At 47.0% G+C, this 19,571-nt stretch overlaps 1 protein-coding gene across 1 annotated transcript in view; it reads right to left on the bottom strand.

The window, feature by feature from the left end:
• Positions 1-3,610: 3,610 nt before the first annotated feature.
• The window catches only part of LOC142578533 (uncharacterized), a 90,151-nt gene continuing 74,190 nt past the window's right edge, over positions 3,611-19,571 (bottom strand). Inside the window, exons 3-4 of the mRNA XM_075687907.1 lie at positions 5,187-6,179; positions 3,611-3,694 (exon numbers count right to left, since the gene is read on the bottom strand). Of these exons, the coding sequence (XP_075544022.1) occupies positions 3,611-3,694; positions 5,187-6,179 (1,077 nt within the window). The remainder of the gene's footprint in view (positions 3,695-5,186; positions 6,180-19,571) is intronic.

Here is a 19,571-nt window from a genome sequence, read left to right as displayed (position 1 = left end):
GAGATATTGGTCGATAATTAGAGGGCAATGAGGTGTGTCTTGTTTTGTGTATTGGGATGATTTTCGAATTTTCTAGTCGTCGGTTAATGATGAATGTGATAGGGATTTTCGAAATATGAGACCCAAGTATTGCCTGCACCACTCTGCGTATCTCTTTAGAAAAATGGTTTGGAATGTCATCTGGTCCGCATGATTTTTTAGGGTCAAGGTCGAGCAACATGTTAAGGATACACGCGTCAGATATGATTAAAGGATCGATGCGTGACGTTGAACTGCTACTGAAGTCTGACAGGTTACCGTCATCTTTTGTGAAGTTCGAGTAAAATTGTTATTGTACGCATTAGCGTTGTTAGTTTTTTCTTCAGGAGCCAAGTCCGATAACGTGTCTTTAGTAGAGCGGAAGTGGTTCCAGGATCGCTGAGGGCTGTTTGGCAGAAAGTTAGGCAGCGTTACATGAAAATTATGTTCTGTAGCTTCTTTGGCTATCTGTCGAAAATGTGCTACTGCGCATTCTAGTTTGTTAGTTTTGGATGGGTATGATCCATGATTTTTAATAGAGTTACGTATCCTTATTACATGACGTTTTGCGTGGATGACTTCCCGAGTTATCTATGGGCTTGTTCTTTGTGGTCGCTTGTTTTTTAACGGAACATAGTTACACAGTAGCAAACCGTATTCTTAAAATGAAGCCAGGCTGTGTTTACATCGACCGACGGGTCGGAGGTTATTTCAGTGAAGGCCTGAAATTCGTGCGCAAGGTGGGTTAGTATGCTGGCGTCATCCGCCTTCTCGAAGTTGGGTACTATAGACATACTACAACGCATTCTTATCGAGCAGTCCAGAGGCAACAAGCATAGCGGTATATTGTGTTCTGAAATGCCTTGAATAATTTCTCTCTGTTGTTGGTGCCCTGAATAATGATCACTGATTAGTATAAGGTCAAGGATATTGTTTGCTGAACCTTGCTTACGCGTCGGTTCTAGGATTATTTGGTGAAGGTTAAATGATAACATTAGGTCAAACAGAATTTCTGAACAAGATGATGTTTGATGCATGGTTACCCAGTCTACGCCTGGAAGGTTAAAGTCTCCCATAAGGATAATTCTAGAGTTAGCATATCGGTGTAGAAACTCATGAATGGAAGAAATGCTCTCATCAACCGAAGAAGGGCTTCTATAGAAGCAACCCACACAAATAGTAGTATTGTTACAAAGAATCCTGCAAAACACGCTTTCAGCACCTGATACATCTGGCAGTAAAACAAATTGAAGGTTTTTCGGTATCACACGAGCCACGCCACCCCCACGGGAACCCCGATCTTTTCGAATGACTGAATAATTCGGTGGAATGATTTCATGGTTGGAAACATCCGGTTAAAGCCACGTTTCCGTGACGGCGACTATATCAGGTTCGCGATCAGTTAACAGGTTTTCGAAAGATTCAATATTGTTTAGTAAGCTTCTTGCATACACAATTATGATTGTTAGTTGTCTTATCGAGCTCTCCTCCGCGTCACTGGTGGGCTGTTTGTTTTGCTTGATTCCGCTTCGTTTTTTTAAGGGGTACTGTGTCATTGGTTTCGTCGTCCCAAACAAAGGCACGACTGTTAATGTACAGTTTGTCAAAGGCGAGGGAGACTTTGTCGTGTTTGTCGCGATTTTTTTTGGCACTGTTCCAAAGTTTCTTTCTAATGTCCCCGTATTTTAGGAGAAAAATCTTCCCCAATGGCAAATTTTGAGCCTTTAAATTTAAAACCTTTTTTCAATATTGCCAATATTGCTATGCTCAGCTTATAGTACTAAACAAACGATCATCCTATGCTGGATACCTGGCCACTGTGGCATAAAAGGCAACGAAGTTGCTCATGAGAAAGCTGTCAGACACGCATCGTAGGGCGGTGATAAAGGGAATTCCCCGTTTATTCCGATGATGTGCAATATATACAGAAGCGCTAGCCACATGACTTTTGTGATAAGTGCGGGATGACAGCCAAATAAGTGTGCTCGTGTTTTATCTGCAGGCTGACGTCACATCTTTCCCTTTTTGCAAGCTAAGTACATTCACAATAACTCAACAACACAGTTCATAGTTAATCATTAACTCCAAGTCGTTTCGGCGTCTTGATTATGCGACCGCAGCGGGTGGTTCTACTATGTCCGGTGGTTTCGCTGGCGTGACCATCCGACGGCTGCTGCACACCGGCATACTTCACTGGCGTTGTAGCCGGTAGTTTGGCGGGCAGTTCGGGAACTTGTGGCTTCGGTGTTACGTCGATCTCTTCTTGATGGTGATCCCGTTGAACCGCCGTTGGAACACTGTCATCGTCTCCCGTCTCTGGCAGTAGGAGGAGATGGCGTCTGTTCCGGCGAACGGCGCCTTTGTCGGTCCCCACCCAGTAGGACCGTGGCGTTTGGGACGGCCACAGGATAGTTCGGGGAGCACCCTTGTCTTTCAGCCACACTCGATTTCCACACTCGATTTCCACACTCGAGTCTGGGCAAAGACCTGGCAGCATGACGCTTGTCAAAGTATCTTTTCTGCCTGTTTCTGTATTCCTCTTCCATTTTCTGCCACGAAGAGCTAACGACACAGGGTTTTAGCAGAGATTGAACGCAAGGTATTCTTGAGCGCAATCGACGGCTCATCAAAAGTTGTGCTGGACTGTAACCTGTGGGACCCGGCGAGTTCCGGTAGTTCAGCAAAGAAATGTAGGGGTCCTCTGCTTTCTTCAAAAGTAGCTTTATCGTTCTTACCATGCGCTCAGCTTCGCCGTTGGCTTGCGGGAAGAGCGGGCTAGTTGTGACGTGCTTGAACCCGTACACGCTTGAAAAATGCTTGAAAGCAAACGAGACAAATTGTGGTCCGTTATCGGATACCACGGTGTTTGGGATGCCGTGCCTGGCGAAGATGCTCTTCAGATGGTTGATAACCGCTTCTGATGACGTATCGCCTTTCAGCAAGGCCAGCTCTGGATATCTGGAATGATAATCCACAACAACAAGATACACGGCGCGTTTTATTTCAAATAAGTCCACGCCGACTTTTTGCCATGGTAGCTCTGTCGTTTCCGAGGGAATCATTGGTTCCGCGAACTGAACACGTTCACTCGCACACACATGGCAATCAGCTACAGCTTTTGCTATCTCTTTGCTGAGCCCCAGCCACCAAACAGATTCCTTTGCTTTTACTCTGCAGCGAACGATACCTTGGTGCCCTTCGTGTAGTCGTTCGATCATTTCCTTCCGCAGACTTCGAGGAACAATAATGCGAGCATCTTTCAGCAACAGGTTCTTGCAAACTGAAATGTTAGCACGGACGGGCCAAAATTGCCTCAAAACGTCTGGGAGCCTTTCTTTTCTTGGCCACCCGTGGTGGCAGGCTTTCAGCAATAACAAGCATTGCTGGTCTTTTTGTTGCTCAGCTCGTATGAGATTAAGCACGCTTTCTGTAGCCGGTAGGCCCTGAACGATTCCATCGACGAAAGCAGATACGTCTGAGTCTGTCAAGGCGCCTAGAGTATGGTTAGTAGCGTTCGCTCGTACTCTTGATAAGGTGTGGGCTGTCGCAATGCTTTTGCCGGGAACGTGCGTTAGTGTGAAGCAGTACCTCATCAAACGCATTCTGAATCTTTGGATGCGAGGCGGCCTAGCGTCCAGAGGATCACGACCGAGCAACGGAAGTAGAGGCTTGTGATCTGTTTCGAACAAAAATTTCATACCTCTTAAAAATTCGTCAAAACGTTCAGCTGCCCACGTCAGAGCTAACGCCTCCTTCTCTATTTGAGAATATTTTTGTTCCGTCTTTGTCAGCGATCTCGAGGCATAAGCAACCGGTCGTCGTTCCCCGGATGGTTGGATCTGAAATAATACAGCACCAAGACCATACGATGAAGCATCAGCCGAGACTATTGTCTCGTAGAGAGGGTGGTACATGGCGAGGCACCTCTCTGAGCTGATGGTTTCCTTGATTTTGCAAAACGCTTGTTCCTGTAGTGGTCCCCACAACCACTCATTGTCCTTGCACAGAAGGCTGCGTAGAGGCGCGCTCATAGACGCTGCATCTGGAAGAAACCTAGCAAGATGGTTCATCATTCCCAGAAGAGAGCGAACTTCCGTTACCTTCTGCGGCCTCGGAAATTCTGTGATAGCCCGCACTTTTTCAGGATGCGGCCGCACGCCACCAGCGCGAAAGATCATGCCAAGGACGGATACTTCTTGCACTGAAAAACAGCATTTTTCTTTGTTCAGCGTCACTCCTTCCCGCTGTAGTCTTCCGAGCACCTTGTGTAAGCGAGAGTCGTGCTCTGACTTATTTGCGCCGAACACAAGACTATCGTCCATGTAGTTCAAAACACCGTCTAATCCTTCCAAGACTTGCGTGAACTTCCTCTGAAAAACTTCTGGTGCCGAGGTTATACCAAACGGTAGTCTGCGATAGCAGTACCTGCCGTATGGTGTTATGAAAGTGGTGAGTGTTTGGCACGACTCCGCAAGTTGGATTTGGTAAAATCCTGAGCTTGCGTCTAGTTTCGAGAACACAGAGGCTTCCTGAAAGCTTCCCATGATCTGCTCTACGGTTGGCAATTGGAGGCGCTCTCTTCTTACGAAGTTATTTAGTTGAGTGAGGTCGACGCAAATCCTGACTGAGCCGGATGGCTTCAAAACCGGCACAATTGGCGCACACCATTCAGTCGGATCCTCGACCTTCCTAATCATGCCTTCCCGCTCAAGCCTGTCAAGTTCCTCCTTAACCGCTTGCTTCATCGGGATTGGAATCCTGCGCGAGGTTGACACTGCGTAGCGGATTGCATTTTCTGTCAACCGTATCGTGTGCTCTCCTGCTATAGATTCGATTCCTTGAAATAGCCCTGGGTACTGTCTCGCGACCTCGTCGGACGTTTCTTGTTCGTCTAAAAATCGAACTACCCCAAGGGCATTTATTGCAGATAGCCCTAGTAAAGGCATGTGCAAGTTTTTTTCGACATACACTGTCTGCTCGCAGCGATTGTTCTTCCATGCGATTTCGGCTTGAAACTTTCCGCACGTGTCAATGCTTGCGTCACTTGGTCCCCTTAGATTTCCTGCTTTCTCAAGATAGCTTGGCATTCCTGGGAAATTTTCCCCCACGACCGTGACTTCTGCTCCAGTATCGACTTTCATTCTTACTTCATGGCCGTTTATCTGTACCGTCACGAAGTTCGCAGACAACTTGCTTTGTCGCGGTGTAACTGTGCCGAGGAATTGGCGCTCGTTATCTGGGCAGCCGTTATCTGGGCAGCCCGGTGCCGTTACCCCGTCAAGTTTTCTTTCTCTGTTTTTAATTCGACAAGCCATTTCGAACTGCCCTAGCTTCTGGCAGTAAAAGCATTTTTGCTGCTTCGCTGGGCAACTAGTTCGCGGGTGCATCGAACCTGCGCAATAAGTGCAGCTTTTTACAGAAGCGGTCTTCTTGCGACGCGCAAGTGTAGCATTCCATTCTCTCTTCTGTTCTGTTTTCTTGTTCTTTACCGCTGCAACATTTGTTTCGGCGCTCGTACCTTCCCGCTGTTTCAAGTCGGCTTGCTGCTGCTTTATCGTTTCGCTTGTTCGGGCCCTTGCTATTGCGGTGGCCAATGTTAGTTTAGGGTCCATTTGAAGCTCTTCCGACAGCGCTTCGTCTAGAAGGCCAACTACAAAGCGATCCCTTATTAAAGGGTCCTTCATGTTATCGAAGTCGCATCGCTCTGCTAACTTGTGGAGGTCGGTTGCAAATTCGTCTACAGTTTCCCCTGGCTGTTGACGACGTCTGTTAAAACGGGCGCTCTCATACACTGTGTTCTTCGTGTGAACAAAATAGGCTTCAAACTTTGCCTTTAAGACCTTGAAAGTCTTCAGGTCTTCGTCTTTTACCGCTAACGAGCGAAGAATCTCTCTTGCCTTCCGGCCCATTGTGTAAAGAAGGGTTCTTACTTGAATTTCTTCCGTTTTCTCGCTGAGACCGGATACGAAGCTGTAGTCTTCGAATTCCTCAATCCAAGAGGGCCAGTCTGCTGCGTTGTGGAAATCAAATGGCTGCGGAGGCTTCATCCCAGCCATTGTTGCTCGTTGCTGGACGCTTGTTGCTGCCGTGCCTTCCGTGAAGACTTGCACCATTTGCAAGCTACTGCTCCGCTCTGTCGGACTGCATACGCCCCTGACTGTCTATTTGGGGAGCGGCCCACCCCACTTCTGACACCATGTCAGACACGCATCGTAGGGCGGTGATAAAGGGAATTCCCCGTTTATTCCGATGATGTGCAATATATACAGATGCGCTAGTCACATTACTTTTATGATAAGTGCGGGATGACAGCCAAAGAAGTGTGCTCGTGTTTTATCTGCAGGCTGACGTCACAAAGCTACTTCGGTAGCTTTTAGTGACACGGACATAAACATACCCATCCGAGCCACAGATCTTAAAGCATACTTGCGTCACAAGCTGAAAATACACTGGCAGCGACAGTGGAATGCTCAGATATCAAATAAACTGCATTTCATAAAACCCAAATTAGGATATTCGGTATCGGAGAGAACATGATGATATCACGAAGTGCTCCGTTGCCGATTAAGAATAGGACACACTTACGGCACTCACTCTTACCTCTTGACTGGGGGGTATCCTCCGACTCGTAGTAAGTGCGGCCAAAATCTCACAGTCCTGCACGTTTTTATTCAATGCCCTGCAATAGAAGCACAGAAAAAAAGGTATTTCATTTCTGCATATCGCGAAAATCTTCCTCTTCATCCGAATTTTTTTCTTAGCAATGAACCGCTTTTTAATCCGAAACTAGTCTTAGAGTTTTTAGCTGAAACAGACACTCTGGAAATCATTTGGCCAGGTAATATTGAGCGCACGCATAACAGTCCTTGTACTCAAAGAAGTTCTTGAAGCTAAAGTGTCAATGTTATGCTCTACTGCATCATGTTTTAACAAAACCCCATTGCCATAGCCCACAGTACTACTTAGTGTCATTATTTTAGCAACAATATATTTTACGCCATTCACAGCGACAGATTTTAGGCCTTTCAACAGCCATTACACATATATCATGATGAATTCACTGTCTACACCATTCACAATGCACCGTTAACATTACATTTGTCATGGCGCTCTTTGGCCATACCTGTCCCTTGCTTCATAACACGCCACACATCATCATGTACTCGGCGGTGCAGACCTCGTCAAGCCTGATAGATAGTTTTTTGTCTGCGCCCAACAAGTGTCTTTGATACTGAAATAAATGATTGATTGATTGATTGATTCATTGATTGATTCATTGATTGCGTGATTAATTTACCATTTATTCCTACATTTAAACATTACTATGACATTATGGCGTGGAACTAAAGGCAAATATAACCATGGCTATACGTCGGCAGATTTCGTCACCATTAACCAAGAAATGTGTGAATACTTAAGATGCTTGCTGCTCTAATTTTGGTACGTGTAGTGTACAATAAAACTCGCATTTCCTCAGGGACATACTCTCTGCTCCCACAAATGGACATGTGCCCCTTCGGCAACAAAAAGACGCCATGGAATAATTGGAATCGAAGCTTTTGTCTTATAAAAAGAAACGCCTTCTACGCATGGCCAAGGCGCAAAATACTTCAGATCACTGAAAGCGTATGACAATGCAGAAGCTGACTCTAAGGGAGCTGTATATGCTGCTAAGAATCGTTTTCAAACCATACACTGCCTGAGCTTTTATCAAGTAGACAAAGAAATCTTGGAACGTAATCAATTCTACCGAAAGTACCGAACTTTGAATGATGAGTCTGGTGAGCCACTACCAGCATCCTAATGTGCCGTATTATTTAGAAATTTTTTGCCCAATTTCCCAGGAAACATCTTTGTGCCTATTGACGTAGTTGTGTGCCTTGAATATTACCCAATGTTTTCCATTATTTTTAGTCTGCTGGAAATGTGAGGTTATTTACTTCCTTAAAGACATCCTTATAATGTGGTACTGATAACGTTAACTCAAAGTTTATCAAACAGACATGCGCATATTCTTTCTTTTTGCACATGATCGTTCAGCAATATCTTGATCAAGGAATTTTCCCGTTGGAATAGAAAATCGGTAAGGTGCTTCCAATCCGTAAGTCAGGTAATAAACACTTCGCTCTCAACTACTGGCTCTTTTAATTAACGCGCATTCCGTGTAACCTTCAGGAACACATATTGTACTCGCACACACCAGAACTTTTTGAATCTCATTATTTTTCACATCAGCCCAACACGGTTTTAGGCGTACATTTTCTTGTGAAACCCAGTTAGTCCTCTTCACTCATCATCTACCTATACTTCACAAACACACCAATATCGACAGCATTTTTTTGGACTTGGCGATGGCCTTCGAAAAAGTTAATCATGCCTTACTCATGTTCAAACTCTCCTCACTGAATCTCGAGGCTTCCTTCGCTTGAATATTTCCTAACAAATCGCCTCCAGTAAGTCCCAATTAACCGTCATAACTCATCTGAAATACTTGACAAGCACACTATATATGACAAACACACTAAGATCGACCGCATTTTCTTAGGAATTCGCGAAGGCCTTCGAAAAAGTTAATCACGCCTCACTCGTGTGTTAATTCACCTTACTGAATCCCGACTGCAACATACTGTCTTGGCTGGAATGTTTTCTAAAAACCGTATACAGTACGTCACTATTAACGGTCATAACGCACCTGAAAAATTTGACAAGGAGGCTATATACGACAAACACACGAATATCGACTGCATTATTTTTTAGAATGCGTGAAGGCCTTCGAAGAAGTTAACCACATCTTACTCATGTTTAAATGCTGCTCACCAAAACCCGACTCTTACATACTTTCTTGGCCCAAATAGTTTCTTAAAGGGGCCTATAGTATGCCACAATTAACGGTCATAAGTCACCTGAAATAAGCGTAACATTGGGAGCGTCACAGGTTCACTTTTAGGCCCACATTTTTTTAAATATATATATTAACAAGTTGCCCAGCTGCCTTTCTTCTCGGCATTTGTGTGCCGACAACTGCGTAATTTACAGAGAAATACGCAAAGATGACGATAAAAATATCTTGGAGACAGACTTAAATAACATTACAATTTGGTGCAATAATTGCCTCATGAATGTAAGTGCTAAAAATGCGAGCTAATGACTTTTTCTCGGCAGTACAATTGATCTCAACATACAAACTTGGTAACATCAAAATCGACCATGCGTCATCATACCGGTACTTGAAGATTACTCTTACCTACAATATCACTTGGAATACTCATATTATTATGATCAATAACAGTGCCAACCGCATATTGGAATATTTAGGATGTAACTTCAACAAAGCCCCATCTCGCCTCAAAATGCTTCAATACAGAACTCGTGCACGCTCGAAGTTAGAATACGCCACTGAAATCTGCAACGCTCATCATACAAATTTAGATTTGGGGTGCTATGCAGGATGCGCCGAGTTTCTCGTTCACCCGAGTTTTACCCGAGTTTGCTAGACGGCAGTCAGTGAACGGAGATAGCGCGGAACGCGCAAAAGCTACAGGCAACAAATTATGTAGACAAAAAGCCGCGTATGACAACATGAGCGCACCCTGCGCGGCACGCTGCTTCCACGTTTCAAGCGCAGAAGGCTGCACAACGAAACGCGCCAGCGCCGCGTATTGTTATCAACGGATTATCGCAACTTAGCGATTCCGTGACTGTCCCGCTGTCTGTCTGCACACTTGCCGTGAGCCGCTTGCCACGCCTTTCCCGGGCGCGTCAAGGGCGTGCCTCCTCTTTCGGCAAGTATCTGTCTATCCTCCATCGAATGCGAACAGGGTACATGCGGCGCATTCTTGCACCTACGCTTTCGCTCAAACGAATACGTTAAATAAAGTACAGCAAATAAAATAACGAACATTTTTATTTCTTTAAGTGTCTGGTTTTCGTTTTGAATGCTAGAAATTTGTGATGACAAACGGAGATTGAGCAAACTATTAAATTTTGCACTTGATGCCGCGAGTGGCGACAGTGAAGCGAAAGCTTAGAAACGGATACATTGAAGCGGGTCGCACGCACGAGGCAGTTCATACGGTGAGAAGTCGCCTAGGGGCGCTACAGTGCTATTCTCAATGATGTCAGTGATCACCACTCTTTCTCTATTAGGGGAATAGAAACGCAGCGCCGCGGTACGGCTGTTCATCGCAGGCGCCTTAAGGCCTCCACTTTACCAACTAAAAACGTAACACTAGTCATAAATACGGGAGCAACGGCTGTCGATGCAAAATGGCGGTCCGTAGTGCCCGTAGTGACGCAGTTTAGTGAAAATGTACCAGTTTATCGTTGTGCGCGAAGCCTCGGTGATGCATTGCGAAGAAGTGCGTGCTTCCCATCGACACAATTCATCGCTTGTCATCGCTTGCCCAGTGAAAGTGCCTCTGAGCGCATGTACGCAGTATTTGAGTGTTTTGTGCGCACCAAGGTGCTTGCGGATTACTTATGCTGGAGCCAGCAGCGATCGCAGAAGGATATCGTAACGACACCGCAGCAATCGCATTTTGGCAGGTGAGAGCTCTTGTGTGCGGTTATGAAATGAGACTTCGAACTCAGGAGGGTGTTGGAACTGTTGAGTGCGCAGTGCTTGTGATGAAGAAATGCCATTGCACTGGGTCTAGAAGAGCGAGCGATTCAAGTTGTGGCTCCGATACATCACCGATGACAGAGCAGCCATCTCAAACGACTGCTGCGATACGCACTCCTCAGCATCGTCATCACCCTCGGCACATCGACGCCTTGCAAGCACCTACAGTGACGTGCCGATAATTATTTACTGTGCGCTACGTCACCACAATGCAGGCAATGAAGCCGTGCTGTGGGGCCCTCTCAGCCCGAGAAGATATATGCATAAGCCAGCGACAGTCAATGCTTTGTTTTTGATAGTAGTGCGCAGTACATCACCGATGAAGGTGTGTTGTGCGTGTTTTATGTCGGTGGTGAATATTGTTGATGCCTCTCAGCTCGTCACCGCGTCGCTGTTGCCGAAAGATAAGTTGGGCGTGGCCCAACCGTGGTGGGTGCGCGCACATACGTGCCTCGCGCGGGGCGTGACCTCTGGCTTTGATTGACATGCGAACTCGTGCTAAACTCGTACATCGCGAAACCCCCTCCGAGTTCAACTCGGGAACATGGCGGCGGCAGCAGCAGCCTGTGTTATTGCAGCCAGCGGCAGCAAGCGTCAGTATGACCGTCTGGACCCGTTCGCGTACATGACCGCCGTGGAGTTTCAGCGTCATTTTGGCCTGTCGAAGACATCAGTGTGCTGGCTGTGTGATGAGCTAGGCGAAGACTCTCGTCTGTGGAGACAGCGTGGCGGGCTTCATTCGCTCACCGTTGAAGAGCAAGTCCTCTGCGCCCTCCGTTTCTACGGGACTGGGAGTTTTCAGGGAAGCGTCGGCGCCGAGCGTTACATTGGACATCATCAAACTACAGTGAGCCTCTGTGTCAGAGATGTCTGATGTGCTTATTGATGCGGCAGTGCGGAAGCGGTGGCTGGCTTTCCCGAAGACTGCGGCTGAGCGGGCATTTATAAAAGAACGCTTCTTACTTCGCGGAAACATTACGAACGTAGTCGGGTATGTCGACGGAACGTACGTAGGAATTAAGGTGCCTTCAATGTCAGCGTTACTGTAATTAGCATTGAAGCAATGTCTAGACGCACCATATTGCCAAATTTGTCACTTCTGTGTAGCCGACTTAAATTTTGTGTTGCCGACGTCACACATGCGGCAGCCTATGATACTGACTTTTTCGCTGGTTGCTGACTTTTTACCGATTGTTCTACTTGTCTATCAGGGTGCCTTCTATATGGCTCACTTTTTGGGGAAGGAGTTTAATGAAGTATAAATAGATAAATGGATATCACAAATTGTGTGAAGTACCCTGTGAATGCTAATCTCACAAAGAACTTGGGGTTTTTTATGAGATTACTTTGTACGTAGCACAAATTACTTAGTATGCATAATGCTGAATTTTGGTCATGCGTCATGTGTCGGCCGCACTATGAAACAGCAAGGCATTGCACAATTCGTTGCAGTGCGAGATGCGGATGTCGCGCCAAGCCTGTTGTGCCTATGCATTTATGGCAAGATGAAAATGCATTGAGAATCTTAGTGTGCTGGCTTGCATGAAGAAAATACTTCAGAGTGTTTGCTTTGTTCACTGTTGGTGCATGTGCCAGTGGTTCTGTGTATTTTCTTTCTTTTTCTTGGGGGGGGGGGGGGTCAGCGTTATTCTGTATGGACAAATCGTATATTTTCGTCTCATAATGGGGCTCTAATTCTTCAGCAGTAGAACAATGCAGATCCAATGCTCTGCAGAACTCGGTGTGCGTGAAGATGTCATGAACCACCAAGGCAAAATTACGTATCGGGAGAAATGTGGTGCAGATGCCAATGAAAAGTGGGTCTTTAACCCACCATGATAAAAATAAAGATTGCAGAGCGAATAGACCTTTTGTACAGCTTAAGAGCAATGATTACACAAACTGTGACATGCTCAAACGTGTAAAAGCTTGCTGCAATGCCAAAGTACGATGAGCGATATGCAGCATATTTTGGCATTGAACATGTCTTGTAAATGCTATTTTTATTGTAAGCCTCAAGCCTCGCTATCACGCCTTTCTCTCCGGCACTCCCTTTACTGAAACGCAGCACTGTCTTTCTATTGGTGTCATGATGATGATGGTAACGGCAGCAGTAAGGCTGGTTAATGCTTGCCCCTTTGATTCTTGCGAGTTTAGTGGTACAGAATATGGCACGTGCATACACCTGTGCAGCAAAATTTTATGCTTGTGGTGATTTGTTGGAGAGCTAATTCGTGTTGGGACATTTCAAAGATGTGTGCCATTGTGGCTTAATAACTAGATCATTGGTGAGGTTGAAGACTCGTTGTATCGGTATAGAAGCTTGAAGCTGAATTGCACCACAACTCGACGGGACACAAAGAAGAGAAATACACAGACCAGAACGCTCTGCTGTGTATGTTACTCTTCTTTGTGTGCCGTCGAATTGTTGCGCGATCAAACTTCAAATAGAGCATTGGGCCTCTTTGGTGCAGGACCGAGGAAGAGAAATACACACAGCAGAACGCTCTGCTGTGTGTGTTAGTCTTCTTTGCGTGCCGTCAAATTGTCGCGCGATCCAACTTCAAATAGAGTATTGTGCCTCTTTGGTGCAGGACCGAGGAAGTGTGAGCTATTCGACACCATGCCAGTGCCTTACCACACAATTATGGAAGTCTGAAGGTTTGCAAACAAAGCTTTGCTTTCAAATCCACCTGCTCATGTAATAAAAGCACTAATTGATAGAACCAACATACAAAAATAATGGTGAAATGAATGGCCTTTGAAAATTTGTATGTTGACACTAACGACATAATAGGTGCTACAGCGAACTCGGCAATTGTACTGGACAGAGCACTTTGTTTCCCATGTGAAGCACATGCTTTCATTACATGCTGTGCAGATAACGAAGCTCAGTTTGTTTTAATGAGGTACACAACATTCACTGTAATCTGTTTTTGATTCTAAAGTGCCAAACACCACCTCTTTTTCAAGGATGTCATGGGAATATTTGGCGAGAACTGTTTACAGCCCCTCATAATGGAAGTGTGGCCAGCCAGCTTTGCTTGGGTGCCTTTATAGATTTATGTTCCTGATCATTGTGTGCTACCAAGCTGCTAAAGTCTATGCAACCAGTGCAAGGCATTACGTGATTCTATAGTCGGATACAACTTTAGGAGGCCGCAGAATCTGCACTTCAACGGCAGGTGAACACAAGCCTGCACCAATGGGCACACACTCTACACTGACGTCGTGCCGCTGGACGCACTAATACCCGCTCATTGGAGAGGGACTATTTCTTTAGCCGTGGAGGCAATCGGCTGCTGCGCTTTGGTCATCTGGGTGGGGCCTCTCCTGTCTTGTGAAGTTGTATCTGACTAGAGGATGCCGCTTTTCATACAACACAAAAGGACAAAGTGTACAATTATTTGGCCTATGAAATGGATACATCACAAGTGAGCTATGCATGGGCTTAAGCTGTGTGAAAATTAGTACATGCAAATATATGACATTGTTAAAGGGTATGTGGTATCGAACTTGCATGTAATGGCACGTTTAAATCGGGGAGTGTTGCATTCATGTGCACAGTCTATAGGTGATAGCATTATTAAGGTCATGCCGTTTCCTGTCGTTTCATTGCGAAATACACACACCGTTCATCTTGTGGCTAATCAACACCCACTGTATTCTTGCACATAGAAAGAACAAACAGCACAATGACGTATATGCTGCATTAGTGTCTTTTTCATTTACACGGACCAGGTTCTTACGTGTTTGCCCATTTTGAATAAACATGAAGTGCATGTTACAAGTGTCCCAATATGCACAGCACAATGTTTACTGCAATAATTTTATTCATGTTCTTGAATAATAAACAAAATAATAAACTGAAAGCTCCTTTATAAGGTGTGTTCTGGGGGCTCGACTGGAAAGCAGTGAGTGCACTGATTCTACTCTTGCAGAGCAGCCCTCTGGACCTTGCCACACTCTCAAGAGCATGTGCCTGGTGTCTGCCTACTGCCACCAGGCGGTTGAGTGCCTCCAGCAGCAGAATGTTCTGCTGCAAAAAAGTGGATTGTTGGAATGAATCAACCGCATATAAACCATTATTTACAAATAAAAATGCTCATTGCACTATTCGTACTAACTGCCCTTAACTGTGGAGGCCTTTAGTGTATGCATAATAAAACAATTTGTCAGGACCACATTGCTTTATTTTTCATAACGGGTTGTTATTTTCAGAGCCAATTGTAATGTTTATTAGTGTGCCAACAGCTGAGGTGTCCTCGAACCTTCACGAGTCTCTACTGTCAGCACCACAAACCTATTTTTGTTCGCTGCAACATCAATGGCGCTCCCTACAATCCCGTCTTATGCGAGCTGATTGCATCCTATGCATACAAACATCATATTTTTGTCCCATTACGTAATTTTCTACCATCTTCGGCTGCAGTTGTCTCTCCTTGACATCCATTCTGTCACGCTTATGTAATCACCTGTTATAAATTGGCAACAAGTGATTGAAGACGTGCATGGCCTGCCCACCGATTCCATTTTTTTTTCTTAATCCCAAGTAGCATATCAGTTGCCACGGTTTACTACTCCACTGTCTTCCTGCCTTAATGCTATCTCCAACAATTTTTGTTACTTCGCTTTCTGCACAGTCCTCGACTTCTCAAGTTTCTTTGTTAACCTCCAGGTTTATGTCCCATATTGCATAACCAGTAGAATGCAGCGATTCTAAACATTTTTCAAGGATATCGGTAACGTGGCGATCACGATTCGGGAATGCCTCCCATGTGCTGTTCAACCCATGAAATTTTTGCATAAGTTTCCTGCTTTATATCAGTACCTGCTATTGATATTTTACCTGGATAAAGATACTCTTCCATAGATTCTGCGGGCTGAATGTCACTGATGAATTTCTGTTATATCACTAAGTTAGTGAAGGTTACCTTTATCTTTTCCATATTTTCGCGGGGCCACGTACATGTAAAAGCACAAACACCCATTGGCTCTCAATGCCTTTTTTAAACTGCTGGACATTTAGTTCGTTATTACGAAAGTGACTTAATCCGTGCACTATTATTATGCTAAATATGAAACAGTAGAAATATACTTATCTGCAGTTTGTCGATGCCTCCGTCACTGTGTTGGTTGCGAAATCCATCGTCGGCACCACCTCCTTGTCGCATCGTAGCTATATCGGCTGTCTTCCTTTTGCACACACGATGCAATATTCGTGACGCTCGCAGTCACGCAGAGTGGAGGAACTCAGCGCACTCACAGAAGCAGCACCGGATAAGTTGTTTGTTCAGGATTGGGTAACACTGAACTTAGTGTCACACATTACTTCCCCCCTCTCCTTTGGCTTCTGGATTGGATTGGCGCGGCTCGCTACGTGGTTGCGCGCTTTTCCGAGCGCAGATTGATGCGCGCCTGGTGTCTGCATTAGGTATTTACACCATTACTTTTCCGAGCGCAGATTGGTGTGCGTCTGGTTTTTGCACTTGGCTTTTATACGATCGCTTGTCGCTGCTTTCCTTTTCTCTGGTTTGATTCGGCGCGGCTAGGTGCAGGCGCGCATATTTGGTGTGCGCCTGCTTTCTTGCGCTGGTCTTTGAACACATCGCTCGCTGCTCGCGCTTATATATAAGAAAACGCTGCGCCGCTGGCGTACCGTGTACGTAAGCGCGCAGCAATGCCGGGAAACATTCATACAAAAGCAAAGGGTCAGAACACTGCGCTTTGTTTTTCATTACTTTGTCATGTATGTACCTTCACACTGGGTAGCGCCGAGCGATCGCTTCTAACAAACGCAGAAATGAGTCTTTGCAGCGAGTGTGGCCAATAATTGACTACCCAACACAGCCATGTGAGGTGCGACTCCAGGCGGAGAGGAGGTGGCGCTTCACTTTCTGCATGCCAATAACTTTCCATTTTTTGCGTGTGAACGCCCGTGATCGGGTCCACAAATTTCATGCTGTCTGGTTTAGTTTCCCATTGCAGATTGAGGCTCAATCCGTTAGCATCCACTAAGTTCGGGATGCAGTTGTATGCGGCCCATTCATCACTGTGGATGGTGGTCCCCGGTTCAACGTTGGCTGCAATAATGGGGCCTAGCGTCGCCGCGTCTCGTCTGTCGACCTTGAATAGTCGGAACTGCCCGGTGGTCACGCAGGTCATGCCGAATACCCATGGTCCAAGGTCTGCAATGCCGCCGTGATTTTGCCGGCTCGGCGGAACCTTGTCGCCCGTCATCAGGCGGCCTCGATTGTGTTTTCGCTTGCCGCGAAGGAGGCATTCATCAATTTGCACAATCCTTCGGGGCCACCGAGTGGGTGTCGCGCCAGCAGCTCGTCCCGCACGACCTCACGAGCTATCACGGGCGTTCACACGCAAAAACTAGCAAGTTAATAAACTGAAGCGCCACCTCCTCTCCGCCGGCTGCAGGGTAACTGCACCGCTGCTGGAGTCGCACCTCACATGGCTGTGGTGGGAGTCAATTAATGGCCACACGCGCTGCAAAGACTCATTTCTGCGTTTGTTAGAAGCGATCGCGCGGTGCTACCCAGTGGTAAGGTACATGACAAAGTAATGGAAAACAAGGCGCAGTTTTCTGGCGCGCTTACATACACGCTACGCCTGCGGCGCAGCACTTCCTTATAAGCGCGAGCAGCGAGCGATGTGTTCGAAGACCAGCGCAAAAAAAAGCAGGCGCACACCAAGTATGCGCGCCTGCACCAAGCCGCACCGAATCAAGCCAGAGAAAAGGAAAGCAGCGACAAGCGATCGTATAAAAGCGCAGTGCACAAACCAGACGCACATCAATCTGCGCTCGAAAAAGCGACTGTATTAAAGCCTAGTGCAGAAACCAGGCGCACATCAATCTGCGCTCAGAAAAGCGCGCGTAAGCACGTAGCGAGCCGCACCAATCCAATCCAGAAGCCAGAGGAAGGGGGGTAGTAATGTGTGACACTGGGCTTCCTCGATTTTCCACTTCTGGCTACCCGCGGGCTGCCAGAGCCAGCCAGAGCGTCTTCGTTTTTCTCGGGTTGCTCCGCCCACCGCGCTACGCACTTCCGCCGGGCGTTCGTTTTGCTCGCGCTGGACGGTTCTGGCTACCCGCGGGCTGCCAGAACCTGCCAGGACGATTTTGGTCTGGCTGCTCTCTGGAAGTTCTCTGGCTAGCAGACGACTAAAACAGGCGATGGGCGCTCGCCGCCATCTTTGCTGGGACTTCACGGATTGCAACGCGGGCGCTTGAGGACTTACATTTACCTCGCTCAGCCAACTGTATACGGTCATCTTCGGATTTCCTTACTTCTAGCGTTATCTCTTTAGGTGCTAGCGCTCCGTTCCGCATCGCGAAGCGGTGTGATACGAGCCGTGGTGAACCGTTTGAAGCTTTTGTGTGTGTGTGTATATGTGTGTGGGGGGTTGTCCCCTGATTGCTTCTTCGCGGAGGTAAACAGAGCGCCGCGCTCTCATGCGTGCATATTAACTGCATCGTGTTCCACGCAAGTTGTTGGCGCTCATTCACACATTGCGGTACATTTTGGGTTCGTCTTTCACTGGTGGTGTTCCTTTTCACATATCTCGCGTATGTATGCGGAGGTATCTCCTTTTTCTGCAGTTAGCGAAGGCTTTGCAGCTAGCCCGTGTTCGCTCCGTCTCTCCGTCGTATGCTTGGGTGGCAGCTCGAAACCGATATGTGTTCGAATTGCAGGCCGTTTATATAAGAATACACTGATTGCACTCGGTACATTAGACACGTACACGTACATTGGCTTATTGCTCTCATGATTGCGACCAATGTTATTTTTTGTGTGAAACGTTTCGCTGGTCACAGGCGACGTGCATTTTCGCGCGCCAGCCGCGTCCTCAGCTCCATAAATGAGAAGCACCATCAGCGACAACAAACTTTCTGAAATCGAAGCCCAAGCAGGTCGGCGCGAAATTTTATGCGTGTGAGACGTACCCGATAACCTGCTTTCTCATGTCTTGTGATGACACAACGCCAACTCATCAATGTCGCCGGTGGTCGACGTGATCGCTGCGAGCAGGGATCCTCCAGCTATCGCTTTCGAGTATACGATCACGATTTCGCGTCTTGTCATCCGCCTCGTCGGAGGCCATCTGTTGCGCTGCGCAAGGCGAGGTTGGCCGAGTACGCGTCCTGCGCCGAGTCGCGCGAAATCGCGCGAAAGTGATCGTATTCCTGAATGCAACAATATATCTTCAAGCTGGCAACGCATAAATGGGCCGACTACGCCGAGCGCGCGTCGGCCTCGACGGGCGCTGCCATGCTGGTAGCATGTTTACATTTGGCCAGCTGTACCGGCGTTCGATTTTGCAAACTTCGGGCAGGTTCGGGTTGTCTTGAGATCCCAGCCCACGTGACTTCCTGTCAGAACCGGAACTAGCTGGCTGCCGTCTGGCTCCCAGCGGGCTGCCAGAACTCTGAAAATCGAAGAGGCCCACTAAGTTCAGTCGACGCCTCCTATAATATACTATGCCTGGAACGTGAGCCGCAAACGCGCTGCCCTTCCCTCGCCTGTACTCTCCTCCTTTTGGTACGGTGGCGAGCGCCTCTTGCGGCCAGCCCTTGTAAACACGCCGGTGGCGCGGTTACCGGGAGCGACGTCGGCAGCCAAGCGGCTGGCGCGTCGTGAGCTTTCGGCGGCGGCGGCTGTGGTTGTCATGGGGACCGGTACGGTGGCGCGCGCCGTTCTGCGGCGCATGGTCGCAACACTCGGCAGAGAGCTCCCTATGGAAAAGAGAGCGACGTTCCAGGCATATAGTTATAGGAGGCGTTGGCAGGCCCCGCACACTCTCAAGTTCAACAAATGGCCACAGAGGGCGAAAAATCAATCGAGGCGCGTTTCAGCGTAAGCGCGCAAGTGGAGCTACTGTAATTTGGTCGATTACTTTAATTAGTGCTTTCTCTGCT

The sequence above is a fragment of the Dermacentor variabilis genome, chromosome 4 (assembly GCF_050947875.1).
Source record: "Dermacentor variabilis isolate Ectoservices chromosome 4, ASM5094787v1, whole genome shotgun sequence".
Taxonomy (NCBI): domain Eukaryota; kingdom Metazoa; phylum Arthropoda; class Arachnida; order Ixodida; family Ixodidae; genus Dermacentor; species Dermacentor variabilis.
Note: the sequence above shows the minus strand (reverse complement) of the source record. Positions and strands in the feature narration are given on the sequence as shown.